The sequence below is a fragment of the Leptonychotes weddellii genome, chromosome 11 (assembly GCF_054177405.1).
Source record: "Leptonychotes weddellii isolate Sample4059 chromosome 11, ASM5417740v2, whole genome shotgun sequence".
Lineage (NCBI taxonomy): Eukaryota > Metazoa > Chordata > Mammalia > Carnivora > Phocidae > Leptonychotes > Leptonychotes weddellii.
The window spans coordinates 57,711,588-57,728,384 of NC_138379.1; the positions used below are offsets into that span (position 1 = coordinate 57,711,588).

Here is a 16,797-nt window from a genome sequence, read left to right on the forward strand (position 1 = left end):
TGTTATCACTTTGCAGCTTGGGCTCCCTGGGAAGCAGATTCTGAGACATGTGGAGTGTTCCGGATGTTACCAAGAAATGCCCTTGGGATCAGCACCTATGGAAGGTGGGGGGGGGGCGGGAGGTGTGTGGCGGGAAGCAGGATGGGGCAGAGGAGAAGCCGGGCTGTGTGTAGTCCTCAAAGCCTCAACCAACCTCGTGGGGAGCTCTGGAGTTAAAATGTCCCCTTTGTACTGTCCTCCATTGGGCCACAGTGGTTGGGCTTCTATATTCCCACATCACTGGGTGAGGGCGTCTCTGGCAGAGAGGACCATGGGCAAGGCGGCTCTCTGTAGCTGAGACTCTCTGCCTGATGCAGCTGACAGCCCTGTCGGCAGTTGGGACAAGTCTTTTCTTGAAGGAAGGTCTGGGGGGGTCCACCTCCATGCCCATCTCTTTACTTTTGTCGCTTATGGTCGTACCTAACGGTCAGGCTGTCCTGATCAAAGACTTGATATTATAGGGATCCTGACATTCTGGTACTATTTGCTAGCTCTTTTTTTTTTTTTTTTAAGATTTTATTTATTTATTTGACAGAGAGAGACACAGCGAGACAGGAAACACAAGCAGGGGGAGTAGGAGAGGGAGAAATAGACTTCCTGCGGAAGCCTGAGGTGGGACCCGATCCCAGGACCCTGGGATCATGACCCGAGCCGAAGGTAGACGCCTAATGACTGAGCCACCCAGGTGCCCCACTATTTGCTAGCTCTTGTTACACATTTTAGATTCATGACTTTAGTCTTTAATTTCTGAGGAAAGAATGGGAAATTCCTTTGCTGTCTGCTGTGGGGCCCAGAAAACTATTCCATCTGGCTTTGCCTGGGAGCAAAACAGACTCTGCTGGAACTGGCTATTAACAGGAAACAAAAGCCAATGAATTGATTTAATTAAAAAATGATACGTGTGTGTACACGAGGTGCACATGTGAAGATGTATATGCATCTGAACGTGCATGATGACCTGGACAAGAGAGAGGCTGCAGGGGCAGGTGTCTGAGGTAGATATGCCCCCAGGAATTGGTGGGTGTGCTTCTGAGAAGGTCATTGTGTGTGTGTGTGTGTGTATGTGTATGTCATTCATTCATTCATTCATTCATTCTCCAGTTCCTTATGAAGCAGCTATAATGTGCTGGATGCCGTGCTGGGAACTGGAATGAGAACAGATCACACAGTCTCTGTCTCTGGAAGCTTATCGTCTCCTGGGGAGACAGATGATTCAGTGTAGGCATCTGGGGTACAGTGTGGTAAGAGGACTAACGGGGGCACCGTGGGAACTCCCAGTGGGTACCCAAATCAGACTGGGGGAGCAAAGGCCGATGTGAGGCTTTCCCTGGGACAGGAGAGCCTGAAGCGGAGTCGTGAAGGCTAAGCAGGAGTTCCTCAGGCGAAGATGATGGGGAGGACTGAGGAGCAGCGCTTTCATGTGCAGAGAGAACCGACAGGCAAGGAGGTCAGAGGATAACAGTAAGGGCAGGTCAGAGGACAGAGTGGGGGTGCAAGGGGGGCAGAGATCGGCAGGCCCCTGAAGCCTTATGCCTCCAGTGGGGGAGTGTGAACTTTCTCGTGAAGAGGGAGTTGACAGCCCTGGTTTCATCCTAGAGGTGCTCTCTGGTGGCGGTGGGGGGCAGTGGAGGCAGAGGATGGCAGCGCCCGGATGTGTCCCTGTGCCCGTGTTTATGAGGATGTATACACAGGACTGCGTGTGTGTGTGTGTGTGTGTGCACGTGCACACATCTGGAGTCTGCACCAGCTGTGCGGCCCCCATGGACTTGTTTTCCACTCCCACCTTCTGGCCTTGGCAGCCCCATGAGCCCAGGGGGATGGCTGTCTTGCCGCTGACTCAGAGTGAGGGCCGTGACAGGGGAGTCGGTCAGGGGCTAGCCTGCAGGTGTTTCCTCGAGGGCCGTGGTCCCAGCCCTGCCCACTGGGCTAACAGTGGGGTGACCAGCAGGCGGGCAGGGAGTGCATGTGCTGCCTGGTCTGTGCAGAGCACCCCACTTCCCTGAGTGAGGCCGGGCCGGCAGCCAATGCCTGGCCCAGGCCCATACATCTGGGGGGACAGCATCCCCCGGGCTGGGGGAGGGGTTGCCATGGGTCAGCTTGCCCTTACTGGGTCTCCCCTCTCTGGCTACCCACTCTTCAAGTGCTGAAGTCATATATTTTGATCTTAACTGTCTAATAATATGCTTAACTGTGCTATCCTGCCTCTTGAAAATTTATGACCAAAAAAACCCCCATTTATCACATTTCTTTAGCCCTTAATGTGGGCCACAGGAAAGGAAGGGGCCTTTGGTTTTGTAATCGTGTAAGGTCTCAGAACTGTATGGTGAGTGATTATGAACTTAGAATTTAGAGTCCAAATTTCAATGCTACACTTACTATATAAACTTATTCTCTCTGTGCCTCAGTTTCTTCATTCCTAAGACAAAGATGATAAAATCTCATAGGATCAAAAGTGTAAAGTACTTAGAACAGTGCCTGATGTACAATAAATATGCAGCTCTAAACCTTAGCTATTATTACACGGGTTTGAATTCTCCTAAGTGTAACCCTAACTCATCTGATGAAAAGTTGTGACATTTTTGGGTCTCATCTGCAAAAAGGAAGGGTTGGCCAATCTCTTACTCCCAAGGACCAACACCTGTCCCCCACCAACTTGTTCTTGTTCTGACATGCATTTTTGCTTTTGAAAGATTTTGCATGCCAAACTTCATTTGTTAAATAATAATCTGTATGTCCTCAGGTTTCTCCTGAGCTTATAAAATACTGGGAATGGTTACCAATGCTCTTACTGAGAAGGCCTGGATCAGGAGAGATGATGTGTGAGGGACTCCCCCTCCCCTCCAGTTTCACATATTGGCATCTCCACAGCAAGAAGCAAGTGCCTTCAGATACTTCTGGGCCATAGAACAGGTAACCCAGTTGACCCTGAACTAGAAGATGCTTCCCATTGGCTTTTGGAATGCCCTGGGGCCCTGGTGTCAATGTCTTTCATAGTTATCATTCTGAGTAGCATGCATTCCAGCCAAGTTATGGACTGGACAGGGCTACACCTAGTGTTTGGGAAATCCAAGAGTGAGTTACTAAGGCTGGGAAAGGCCATTTTTATGGTGACTGATGCTCTGGTCTGATGAGTCCTATATACTAGTACTTTCTATACATTAGCTCTTTATATTTTCATAATAATCTTCCAAGGCAGTTATTATCATCCCCAATGACTAGAGGATACAACTACAGCTCAGAGATTTGATTAGCCCAGGTTCAGCTGGCTAGAAAATGGCAGCATTGGTTAGTATTTCTCTCAGATATTAAATCCCATAATTCTTACTTCCTCTGAAGCAGTAATCGTGTCCACTTGATAGGTGAGGAAACTGAGGCCTAGCAAAGTTAAGGGACTTTTCCAAAGTCAGAGAGCTAAGAATCAGCCAAGTGGGAGTTGGCCCCAACACGAATGCTCTTTCTGCCCCAGCTGTGGGCAGCGGGCGAGCCGGGAGGCGCCCCCACTCCGGCATGCAGGGCAGCCTGTGGGAAGGCCTCAGTCCTCAGTGGCTTTGTCAGGCGGGGTGAGCCTTACCTTGGATGTCATCATTGAACATGCAGTATTTGTTGCGGTATTTGTTGAGCAGGCGGAAGGCATTGGCGTTGGCAAAGTCTTCAAACTGGATGAGGCAATTTATTCCAAACCTGTGGGCAGGGAAAGGGAAGCACTCATGATTGCCTCCCCATGGCCAGTCCCTGGCAGATCCCAGCCTGCCCTGGGGAGTGGAGAGGCACAGGATAGGAGGTAGTGGGGGCAGCATGGCCCCTGTGCTGGGGTTTTTGCCACCCGGTTGGCTCCTGGACTCCTGGGCTCTGCCTGCCCCCATGATGGATGAGGATGGGGAAGGGACAGAGTAGGAACACCTGGGTCTGGTGGTCTGCTGAGCCCATATCCCTGACTCTAATGTAGGCTGGGGGCTGCCGTGGGCTATGGATGGCAGACCCTGGGGGGTGATGGCAAGACCTGAGATGGGGCCTGCCCTCCTTGGGGCCTGCGGCCATCTGAAATCCCAGCAGCAAGCTCACTCCCACCCAAGTGCATGCAGAAACCCTGACTTCCCAACCACTGGGGCCTACAGAGCCTCTGTAGCCTGCACATATCTCCCTGGGTGGGTCCTGAGACCTGGAGATCCTCCACCAGACTCTTCTGGGTTCACGCATTGTGTCCTGCTCAGATGCAAGGAAGCCTGGCAAAGGCCACTATGTGAAGCCACTGTCATCTACCCACACTTTGATAAGGGTGTTCGCCAACTTGCAGGTACACAAGAATCAGTTCGGGAGCTTGTTCGAAATACAGAACCCCAGGCTCATCTGCCAGAGATTCTCACTCAGTGAGTTTGGGGCAGGGCTTGGGAATGTACTTTTTTTCCCTCCAGGTTTATTGTGGTAGAATTCACAAAAATCATATATTTAAGACGTACAGTGGGATACTGTGATATACATATACATTATGAAATGATGACCACCCCCAGATTGTTTGGATTCTGATCGTCCAGAAGCTCTGAGAAATACTGCCTTGGTGGATGAAGACAATGCCCATTAAGCTGCTTGATATGCCTTATTCAAAATCTATGCTACAATTGACTGTTAGATTTCAGGGTCAGGGAAAAGTTTGTATTTCCTACAAAGCGACTGTATTATTCGTAACCCATTTTTCCTGTTGACATTGTGAGAAAGCTGAGCACTCAGTTTTCTGCTTCTGTGCTGCAGGCAACCTCAGTCCCCCTTTCTGCACACACCCTTCCCCTTCCTCCATTCTTGCTTTTTTTTTTTTTTAGATTATTTATTTATTTATTTATTTAACAGGAAGAGACACGGCGAGAGAGGGAACACAAGCAGAGGGAGTGGGAGAGGGAGAAGCAGGCTCCCCGCAGAGCAGGGAGACGGATGCGGGGCTCGATACCAGGACTCTGGGACCATGACTTGAGCCGAAGGCAGACACTTAACGACTGAGCCACGCAGGCACCCTGACAGCACTTGTTTCTTGAGTTTTTAATTGTAATGATTCTGACAGGTGTGAGGTGATATCTCATTGTGGTTTTGATTTGCATTTCCCTGAAGATGAGTGATGTTGAACATCTTTTCATGTATCCGTTGGCATCTGTATGTCATCTTTGGAGAAATGTCTGTTCATGTCTTCTGCCCATTTTTTACTTGGATTATTTATTTTTATTTTGGTGTTAAGTTGTATAAGTTCTTTACATATTTTGGATACTAACCCTTTACCAGATATGTCATTTGCAGATATCTTCTCCCATTCTCCCATAGGTTGTCTTTTAGTTTTGTTGGTTGTTTCTTCTGCTGTGCAGAAGCTTTTTATTTCAATGTAGTTCCAATACTTTATTTTTGCTTTTGTTTCCCTTGTCTCAGACATATCTAGAAAGAAGTTGCTTTGCCTGATGTCAGAGAAATTACAGCCTCTGTTCTCTTCTAGGATTTTTATGGTTTCAAGTCTCACATTTAGGTCCTTAATCCATTTTGAGTTAATTTTTCGTGTATGGTGTAAGAAAGTGGTCCAGTTTCATTCTTTTGCGTGTAGCTGTCCAGTTTTCCCAATACCATATGTTGACGAGACTTTTTCCCACTAGATATTATTTCCTGCTTTGTCGAAGATTAACTGACTATATAATTGTGGGTTTATTTCTGGTCTTTCTATTCTGTTTTATTGATGTGTCTGTTTCTTTGCCAGTACCATACTGTTTTGATTACTACAGCTTTGTAATACAACTTGAAGTCTGGAATTGTGATACCTTCAGTTTTTTTTTTGTTTGTTTGTTTTTTTTAAGATTGCTTTGGCTATTTGGGGTCTTTTGTGGTTCCCAGCAAATTTTAGGATTGTTTTTTCTAGTTCTGTAAAAAATGCTGTTGGTATTTTGATAGGGATTGTATCTGTAGATTGCTTTGGGTAATATAGACATTTTAACAATATTGTTCTTCCAGTCCATGAGCATGAAATGTCTTTCGATTTCTTTCTGTTGTCTTCAATTTCTTTCATCAGTGTTTTATAGTTTTCAGAGTACAGGTCTTTTACCTCTCTGGGTAAGTTTATTCTTAGGTATTTTATTCTTTTTGGTGCAGTTGTAAATGGGATTGTTTTCTTAATTTCTCTTTCTGCTGCTTCATTAGCAGTGTATAGAAATGCTACAGATTTCTGTACATTGGTTTTGTATTTTACAACTTTACTGAATTCATTTATTAGTTCTGGTAGTTTCTTGGTGGAGTCTTAGGGTTTTCTACATATAGTATCATGTCATCTGCCAATAGTGGAAGTTTTACTTCTTCCTTACCAATTTGGTTGCCTTTTATTTCTTCTTGTCTGATTGCTGTGGCTAGGACTATGTTGAATAAAAGTGGTGAGAGTGGAAATCCTTGTCTTGTACCTGACCTTAGGGGAAAAGTTCTGTTTTTCCCCATTGAGTATGCTGTTAGCTGTGGGTTTTTCATATCTGGCCTTTATTATGTTGAGGTATATTCCCTCTAAGCTTACTTTGTTGAGGATTTTTATCATAAATGGATGTTGTACTTCGTCAAATGCTTTTTCTGCGTAACTATTGAAATAATCATATGGTTTTTATCCTTTTTCTTATTGATGTGATGTATCATGTTGATTGATTTGCAAATATTGAACCATCCTTGCATCCCAGGAATAAATCCCACTTGACTGTGGTGAATGATTCTTTTAATGTGTGGTTGGATTCAGTTTGCCAATACTTTGTTGGGGATTTTTGCATCTATGTTCATCAAAAGTACTGGCCTGTAGTTCCCTTTTTTGTGGTGTCTTTATCTGGTTTTTGTATCAGGGTATTGCTGGCCTCATAGAATGAATTCGGAAGTTTTTCTTCCTCTTCTATTTTTTTTTTTTTTGGAAAAATTTGAGAAGATTAGGTATTAATTCTTCTTTAAATGCTAGGTAGAATTCACCCGTGAAGCTTCTGGTCCTGGACTTTTGTTTGTTGGGAGTTTTTTGATTATTGATTCAATTTCATTGCTGGTTATCAGTCTGTTCTATTTTTCTATTTCTTCCTGCTTCAGTTTTGGTATGTTGCATGTTTCTAGGAATGTTTCCATTTCTTCTAGGCTGTTCAATTTGTCGGCATATAATTTTTCATAATATTCTCTTACAATCCTTTGTATTTCTGTAGTGTTGGTTGTTATTTCTCTCTTTGATTTGTGATTTTATTTATTTGAGTTCTCTCTCTCTCTCTGAGTCTGGCTAGAGATTTACCAATTGTGTTAATCTTTTCAAAGAATCATCTCCTGGTTTCAGTGATCTGTTCTACTGTTTTTTTCTTTTAGTTTTCATATCATTTATTTCTGCTCTGATCGTTATTATTTTCTTCCTTCTGCTGGGTTTGGGTTTTCTTTGTTCTTCTTTTTCTAGCTCCCTTAGGTATAAGGTTAGGCTATTTATTGAGATTTTTCTTGCTTCTTGAGGTAGGCCTGTATTGCTATAAACTTCCCTCTTAGAATCGCTTTTGCTTCATCCCAGAGATTTTGTACTGTTATTTTTCATTTTTTTTTATTCATTGTTTAGTACCGTGTTATTTAACCTCCACATATTTGTGGTCTTTTCAGATTTTTTCTTGTGATTGATTTCTAGTTTCATAGCATTTTGATCAGAAAAGATGCATGGTATGACTTTGATCTTTTTGAATTTGTTGAGACTTGTTTTATGGCCGAATATGTGATCTATTCTGAAGAATGTTCCATGTGCATATGAAAAGAATGTGTATTCTCCTTTTGGATTGAATGTTCTGAATATATCTGTTAAATTCATCTGGTTTGGTGTGTCATTCAAAGTCACTCTTTCCTCGTTGATTCTCTATTTGGATGATCTGTCCACTGATGTAAGTGGGGTATTAAAATCCCCTACTATTATTGTATCACTATCAGTTAGTTCCTTTATGTTTGTTATTAACTGTTTTATGCATTTGGGTGCTTCCATTTTGGGTGCATAAATATTTACAATTGTTATATCTTCTTGTTGTATATAGTGCCCCTCTTTGTCTATTTTTACAGTCTTAGTATGAAAGTCTATTTTGTCAGATATAAGTATTGCTACTCTGGTTTTCCATTTGCATGATAAATGTTTCTCCATACCCTCACTTTCAGTCTGCATGTGTCTTTAGGTCTCAAATGAGTCTCTTGTAGGCAGCATTTAGATGGATCTTGTTTTTATCCATGCCATCACCCTCTTTTTATTGGAGCATTTAATCCATTACATTCAAAGTAATTATTGATAAGTATGTATTTATTGCCATTTTGTTACTTGTTTTGTGGTTGTTTTTGTAGTTCCTCTCTGATCCTTTCTTCTCTTGTTCTCTTTTATAGTTTCCTGACTTTCTTTAGTGATATACTTGGATCCTTTTCTCTTTACTCTTTGCATATCTATTACTGATTTTTGATTTGTGGTTACCATTTGGTTTGTATATAACATCTTCTGCAGATAGCAGTCTATATTAGGTTGATGGCTGCTTACATTTGAGCCCTTTACTCAAATTCTTTACTCCTTTCCTCACCACATTTCTGATATATGGTATCATACTGTACATCCTTTTATTTTGTGAGTCCCTTGATGATTTTTACAGATATACTTATTTTTATTCCTTTTGTGCTTTCTATTTTTTTTACTCTTATTTATGGTCTTTCCTTTCCACTCAAAGAATTCCCTTTAACATTTCTTGTAGGGCTGGTTTAGTTGTCATGAACTCTTTTAGCTTTTGTCTTGAAACTATTTCTCCTATTCTGAATGATAGCCTTGCTGAATAGAGTATTCTTGGCTGCAGATTTTTCCCTTTCAACACTTAGAATATATTATGCCACTCTCTTCTGGCTTGGAAAGTTTCTGCTTAAAAATCCCCTGATAGCCTTATAGGGTTTCCCTTGTATATAACTGTCTTCTTTTCTCTTGCCTTTTTTTTTTTTAATTTATGTATTTATTTGAGAGAGAGAGTGCGAGTGGGGGAAGGGGCAGAGGGAGAGGGAGATAAGCAGACTCCCTGCTGAGCAAGGAACCTGACATGGGGCTCGATCCCAGGACTCTGAGATCATGACCTGAGCTGAAATCAAGAGTCGGCCACTCAACTGACTGAGTTACCCAGGGACCCCTTCTCTTGCTGCTTTCAGATTTTTCTGCAAGTTCAAAGTAGGGAGGTTTGACCCTTCTCGGTAAGAGCGACATGGGGCAGGAATATCTGAAGGTGGAGTATTTTCAAGTCTCCTTGGAGTGGAGACACAGCAGACCAGCTGAGCGAGTAAGGCCGAGGCAGGCCCCCTCCAGGTAGGACAGCTGGCGCAGAGGAGCCCCTAGAAAGGGGACCTGCTCAGGTGCGCGACTCTGGGCTCAGGGCGGTTTCCTGATTTTAGTGCTGGCAGCATATTGCTGACCTTTCCTGCCAGAAGCTGCCCCCTCACTGTGGAGGTTCCTGCTGTTTTGTCCCCTTCTGCACGTCTGAACTCTTCACCCTGAAGCCCTGGCAGGCGCTCAGGATTGTCTGATGCTTCTCCAGTGGAGAATTGCTGCAATGGAGAAAGGCCCCTCCCCAAGCCACACACAGAGCTGCCCAGACTTTTCCACCCTGGAGACTCAGCTGGGAAATGGCCTTGGAGCTGCCAGGGAAGGCATTCCAAGGCCAGGGCTCACTTAAAGACACAGGGCTGACGGGTGGCTGGTTAGTTTGGTTTTTTTTCCCCCAGTGCTCAGGCACGAGGAAGCCTGCAAAAGGCGACCTATGTCTGGGAGCCTGAGCGAGCTGGGTATGACAGTGTGACAAGACCCAGTCCAGGACTAACAGAGCTGGGTACCAGCCACCTGGGATGCAGCTGCCCCAGGATGAGGAGATTCTAAGGTAGATGCTCTGCCCACCCCGCTAGCAAGCTGACTAAATGTTGCACGAAGGACGTGGTGTGAGCAAAACATTCCTGGCGCTGCAGACCTGCTTTCTCTGTTCCATAGGTCAGGACCTGCCATTCTTTCAAACACCTGGGTCTAACCTCTTTCAGGCCTGAACAAACACAAGGGACCTGGGAGGAGCAGGTGAATTTGCTCAGCCTGTCTCCAAACCAGATGACTAAAAGCAACATTCATATTTCCATGGGAGGCCAGTCTGGTCCCCCAATAAAACCCCTCCACATAAGATTCTCACAGCAGAGTGCTCAGTGAGAACACCAGTTGTCACCCAGTGGAAAGTGATTTCTTTGATTTATTTTTTCCTCCCAGGAACAAGAGCTGACAGAATCATGAAAGTTCTTGGTCTTTTTTTTTTTTTTTAATTTTATATACTCCATTAAACTCTAGTCCCTTGAGATGTTCTCAGAAAGTTTCTGTGGCTAAATATGTTTGAGAAACTCTGAATGTTACATGTAACATATGCAATGTATATTGAAGGCTCTGAAAAGTCCTGAATTAAGAAACCTGTTTAAGCAAGCATTTTTAAAACTTCTTTGACCAGACTTTACCTTCTGTGTCCGCCGCCCCCCCCCCCTCCCATCTATGGCAGAGCACACTTTAACAGACACAGCTCTCCACAGAAAGAACTTTGTACCAGGTGGGGCTGGGTGAATTCAGGGCAAGGTCATCTCTCTCCCTGGGATTACTGCAACTGCCTCTTCTGGCCGGGATCCTACGATAACTAATCTCACTTCCTCCAGGTTTATTCCCCTTCTCCCAATCCATCCTCCTTGTCTTTGTAAACACAAATCTGTGCAGGCCACTTATTTTCTGAAAATCCATACAGGGCTCCCACTGCCTTTAGGATTATATCCAAACTCCTTGGCTGGTACTCACTTTGGCCCCAACCTTAATGCCTAACCTCTGCCTGTTTCTTCCCACACCCTGGACACATCCTGCTGTTTCCCAGTTATCGCGGGTCCTTGCACAGCTCCATGTTTTTGCTTAAGTGCCTAGAAGGCCCCCTTTCACCCAGGCCAACTCCTACCCAAACTGAAAGGCCTAGCTTAAATGTCACCTCTTCTAAGAAGGCTTCCCTGTTCCATTGCTTTCCTTACCCTCAGGGTAGTACTAATTCTTTTCTTCTCTGGACTGCCATGATATTCTGCATATATCTTTATCATAGCATATATCACCTTGCATTACAATTATTTATTGACATTTTTGTTTCAATTATTTTTTTTTCTAGAGAGAGAGAGAGAACATGTGTGCGCAGTGCGGGGGAGAAGGGCAGAGGGAGAGGGAGAGAGAGAATCTTAAGCGGGCTCCGTGCCCAGCGTGAAGCCCAATCCCACAACCCTGAGATCATGACCTGAGCTGAAATCAAGAGTCAGACGTTTAACCAACTGACCCACCCAGGCGCCCCTCAGTTTCAGTTATTAAAGAAATGTATTCAGCAGGGTATCCTCTTTGTGCCAGGAACTATCCTAGGTATGACATAAAAGTTCAATCCAGCAAACATGTCTAAGTATCTGCTGTGAACAAGGGACCACCTTACCTGCAAGATCAGAAAGGCAAATACAAGAATCTCAGAATGATGGGAACCAAAGAAAATAAAAAAGCCATTGTAACATACTGTGGCCAGTGTAATAATAAAGGTATGTGCTAGGTATGTGGGAGGCCTCCAAGGGAGCAGGCAGCTCTGCCCTGGGGGTGGGGGGATGGGGGTGGGAGGCAGTGAGGGTTTCACAGGTGTGGCCTGAAGGAAGAGCAGAGATTCACAGGAAGACTGTGCAGGTGGGGGAGGAAGAAGGGCGACTGAAGCAGAAGGAATAGCACATGCGTGTGGGATGAGAGTAGGGGGCCTTCCTGGAGCTGCAGGAAAATAAACAGAGCTGGAGCTTGGGTGGGGGGTGGGAGAAAGGGGGGCAGTCGGGGGAGACCAGCCTGGGTACAGGCTGTGTAAAGAGCCTAGATAGTCTGGAGGGCAGTGGGGCTCACTGAGGGGCTGTAGGCAGGAAAGTGCATTTGTTTTAGGGAGTTCTTTGTGGCAGCACAGTGGATGACAGGGTGGACAGCTGGGAGGACGAACTGGAGACAAGGAGGCAGGTCAACTCCAGTGAGAGACCATGAAGTCCTACTGGTACAAGGCATTGTAGACAGACTGGACAGAGCAGGAGAGAATGGGCTAGCTAAACGAGGTGAAGGAGGACGGGCAGAATGTCAGGGAGTGGAAAGAACTTTGGAATCATGCCCTTAGGCAAGTTATTTAATCCAAATTTCAGTCTTCACTGATGATAGAGTGGGCTATCAATACCTCTTTTGCAGTCCTGGTGTTAGAATTAAATGAGATAATGTGTATAAAGCCTCCCATGCCATAGGCACGGAGTGCATGGAAGGGATGGTTTTGTTTTTTTTTTTAAGATTTTATTTATTTACTTGGGAGAGAGAGAGAGAGAGAGAGAATGCGTGCACACAGGCAGGGGGAGGGGTAGAGGGAGAAGGAGAAGCAGACTCCCCGCAGAGCAGGGAGCCCGACTCGGGACTCGATCCCAGGACCCTGGGACCATGACCTGAGCCGAAGGCAGACGCTCAATCGACTGAGCCACCCGGGTACCCGAGGGGATAGTTTTTAAGGGCAGGAATGCATTGACAGGCCAGATGTGGAAGATTAAGGAGAAGGAGCCCAGGATGGGGGACAGGGACGTCCACTGCTCACTGAGGTTGGGGATAGGGAAAGACCAGCAAACTTACTTGATAGGATAGGCTTGGCATGTGCAGAGTCTGAGGTGCTGGGATGTCCAGGTGGACGTGTTCTTAAAGCAGTAGGCTCTGCATGAGGCTCAGCAGACAGGAACGTGAAGTTCAGGGCATTGTGAACAGTCAAAGTCATGGGACTGGATGAGGGTCTTGGGCAGAGCATGTGCAGTGAGTCCTGGTGCCCGCATACGTCCAAGGAGTAGAGGGAAGGAGAGTCAGCAGGGCAGCCAGCGAGGCAGAAGGGGATCAGCAGAGCAGGGGTCACAGGAGCCATGGGACAGGCTTTGGTCGGGAGTGTCAGATGCTGCTGGGATGTCAAGGCCAAGGGGATCCTGAAGTGTCTATGGGGGCTGGTGTTTTGATGACCATTCATGACCTTTTCCAAACTACATTCAGTAGAGTGGTGGCGGGGGACCATACTGCAGGGGGTTAAAGGGTAAACAGAAGGGGAGGAAAGGTCAGTGACGATCAGCTTCAAGAAGCTTGGCTGTGAAGTAGGGAAGGGGTGACAGCCATTGGGGGATGAGGGACTGAAGGATGGATTCATTTTAGAGATGGGGGTGTACCTCTAAGGTAAAGGAACTCTTGTGGAGGAGAGGTGAGAGAAGCAGTGATGGGGAGATCCTAGGGAAATGGGGGAGGTGGGAGCCAGAGTCCAGTTAGAGCGTGAGGAAGACATGTACCCTGCAGTCGTGGACGGGTGCATCCGAAGCCCTTACACCACTGCTCCACCACAGATGTGCACGAGGGAGTGACTCGTTCTGCTGGGGCGGGGGTTTGGAAGGGGATCACAAGCATGGTGGGGACACTATTCCATAGGCGAGGAAACTGGAAACAATGGATTGCAGAAAGTGGGAATACTGAGCCTGCAAAAGAGAAAGCCAAGTGGAATGAGGCATCACGATTATCTTCAGAGACATGAAGGACTGATCTGTGGACAAGGAATAAAGTGGACTTACTTTATGTGGCCTGGGGGGAAAAAGCAGAGCCAACAGGTGGGAGTCAGAAGGATACCCATTTCAGCGCTCTCTATGGCAGAGATTTCAAACACTGGATGGAAAGAGGCTACCGGTCACTGGAAGGGATGCTGTGGTCACTGGAAGTTGGTGACTGGAAGGTGTGATCCCTTCCACTTGGTACGGAAGTTGCGGAAGGGAGTCCAGTCAGGGGGTGAGGGTGGACCTCTGAGGCCCTGCCCTTCCTAAGTCCAGCCCCGGGAGATCCCCCTGGCGTGCTGGGCTCTGGCAGCCAGACTGGCGGGCTCCTGTGGCTGGCGTTCTGGCTTGATGGGGAAAACTCCATTGAGTAACAAGATAGTCACAGGAAGCAGCAACTTCTAAGCAAAAGTACCAGAATAATGTGGCCGGTCCTCAGGCGCTGCTCTGACGGCCAGCCCTGGCCAGACAGAAAACTTCAGGAACAGTATGGATTTCCTCCTCAATTTCCTGGTTTGTCTGAGCTCCTGGGCAAGCACGCAAATGGCGCCAGAAATCCCAGTGCTGGGAAGAGGATGGTGGCCGACGTGCTGACCTTGTGGCCTCTCAAAGGGCAGAAGTCAGCACCAGGTTTCTCCTCTAGGGCCACAACCTTCTGCTCCTAAAGCCCGTGCACTTTTCCCAGCCACCAACCCGCTGGCCGGCTGTGGGGTGTCAGCATTCACACCAGCTCTGATCCACCCAGAGGCTGTACATTTTAGCTGTCATAAAGCCACTGATGTTGCACAAACCTTCTCTGATTAGTGTGGCCTGTTCTGGTCTCTCTCTTCAGGTGGACTACTGCCACATACATCACGTCTTCAACCTCCTCAGAGTCTCAACTGCCCCTCTCCCATAGACCTGACTACATTTTACCTTGAATTATGCTGGTCTGGGGGTGGAGGACAATAAGGTCTGAAATCCCGGTCCCTGTGTGTGGGCTTTCAGGACAGAAGTGAGCCACAGCGGGGGAGGGGGAGAAAAGGAAACACTCGGCGAGGTTAGGGGACAGACTAGATCAAAGCAGCATGGGGCAGTGTCCTTGAGGGCAGGGAGGGGTCTTATTTGCCTCTGTATGACACAAAAGCTGAAGAAGGAGCTCTCACTGACCCCCTTTTCCGGCTTCCAGCTCTGGACAAACAAGCATGCTGCAGCATGCCCAGGGCCCTCAGCCTGCCTGGCCCAGTCAGTGCTGGGAACAAATGGAAGCATGAATGATGGAAGGCAGAGAACAGTCCCTCCACCGAGTGCCCCACCGTACACATCCTCAGGGCGTCAGCTCCCCTTGGAGCCACACGCCCCTGTTCCAGAGGCCCCAGCAGCGAAGTGTCCTTGGGTCACCTCCATTCAGGCCATTCCCTTTACCCCCGTGGCTTAGGTTAACACAGACGAGGCCAAGAGCCGGACGACCTTCCCAGCCAGGCGGGGAGAGCAGGCCGCAGGGGGTTTGCAGTAAACCGCCTCAGGTTTTGGAGTCACATGGGTGTGGGGCAAGTCCAAACTCTTGTAATTTCTAGCTGGGTGATTTTGGACAAGTTACTTAACCTTTCTGAGCCTGAGTTTCTTTATCTCTAAGGGCGCTGTGATAATTAAAGGTAAAGCCCCCAGCACAGAGGGGGTGCTCTGTAAAAGTGAGTGGCTAGCTCTTTTCTGGGAAGAAGGCCTTTTAAATCTTTTAAATCTAACCCAATGTCCCAAGCCCTTTGACCGCTGTGTTCCCACCGGCCACCCTGATTGACACTGCAGGCAGGGCCCTTTGCCAGGTGTACGCTAAATCTACACAAACTCAGGGGTGAATATATTCTTTTTTTCCCCTAGTCGATTATAAACTCCTGAGAGCAAAGTCTATTTCTGACTTACCACTATGTTCAATACATATCTGTCCTCTGAATGAATGCATATATGGATAATTACATGAATGAAGAAATAAACAAATGCTGCCTTGAACGATTTTCTGATTATTTTATGTGTCCAGATTACAATGTCAGGAAGAATGACTCCTCCAGGACAGGTCTGCTCTTTGTATTGGCCACACTCTGAGCTCAGCACAGAGAAAGCGCATGATAAATACCGGCTGAAAGGAAGCTTGGAAGCAATTTCAGGAATTACGTGAGTCAGAGCAAACAACTGGATGGGTTCCCCTTAATTTTCCGCTGCTTTTATCATTATCTGACCATGGGGAAATAATTTACTTCCTGGGTCTCAGTTTACCCACCTATAAAGGGACAGAATTGGGTCAAGTGAACAGGCTGTTTCTTGCTCTGGTATTCTAAGATTGTGAGATTACAGTCCTAGGGAGGGCCGGGTGGGAAAATGACGTTAAGACACAGATCAAACTGCAGGAGGCATTCCTAAAATTCAGTATATACTTGAAAATACTGAGTAGTGGCAGTCTCTGCTGAGAGGGACTCAGAATGGGAACACTCCATTGAAACATTATAATCAGGGCTGGGAGCTAACACTCATGCTCTTTACAATCCCTAAAAATTAAAAAAAAAATCTTGAAACTTTCTTTGTAGTCTCGATGCCATGAGCTTAAGGGTTTTCCTTTGTTTATACCATTTAAAAACCATCAGGAGTAGTTTGGAGCCAAAGAGCCTCAGCTTTTCCCATGGGGGTTGACTGCTCGAGGTGGGCTTGTAGTTTGCGAAAGGACCTGGAGGGGGCGCCCAGCTCTGGTGAGTGATGGGGCAACAGGACCACCCGCCATTTGGTGATTAAAGAAGGAAGAACCAAGAAGAGCCAGCTAACTGACCCAGATGCTAGAGAATTTTCCCATCACAAAAAAGAAATGATAATTACATGATATGATAGAGGTGTTCGCTAACCCTGTGGTGGTCATCATATTGCAATATATTTATCAAATCAACAGGTCATACACCGTAAATTTACACAGTGTTCTATGTTAATTATATCTCAATAAAAATAAAAAGTAAAAAACAAAGATGGTGTTTCCCTAAGTCAAAAAGAGAAAGACATGTATCATATGATCTCACTGATATGAGGAATTCTTAATTGCAGGAAACAAACAGGGTTGCTGGAGTGGGGGGTGGGGTGGGAGGGATGGGGTGACTGGGTGATAGACACTGGGGAGGGTAT

The 16,797-nt window shown here is 46.3% G+C and overlaps 1 protein-coding gene across 6 annotated transcripts in view; it reads right to left on the bottom strand.

Annotated features, from left to right (window-relative positions):
* Nucleotides 1-16,797, bottom strand: part of ME3 (malic enzyme 3) — a 188,374-nt gene that overhangs the window by 22,001 nt on the left and 149,576 nt on the right. For all 6 annotated transcript variants that reach the window (XM_081798983.1, XM_081798982.1, XM_031031114.2 and 3 more), the window contains one exon: nucleotides 3,611-3,720. In XM_081798983.1, the coding sequence (XP_081655109.1) occupies nucleotides 3,611-3,720 (110 nt within the window). The remainder of the gene's footprint in view (nucleotides 1-3,610; nucleotides 3,721-16,797) is intronic.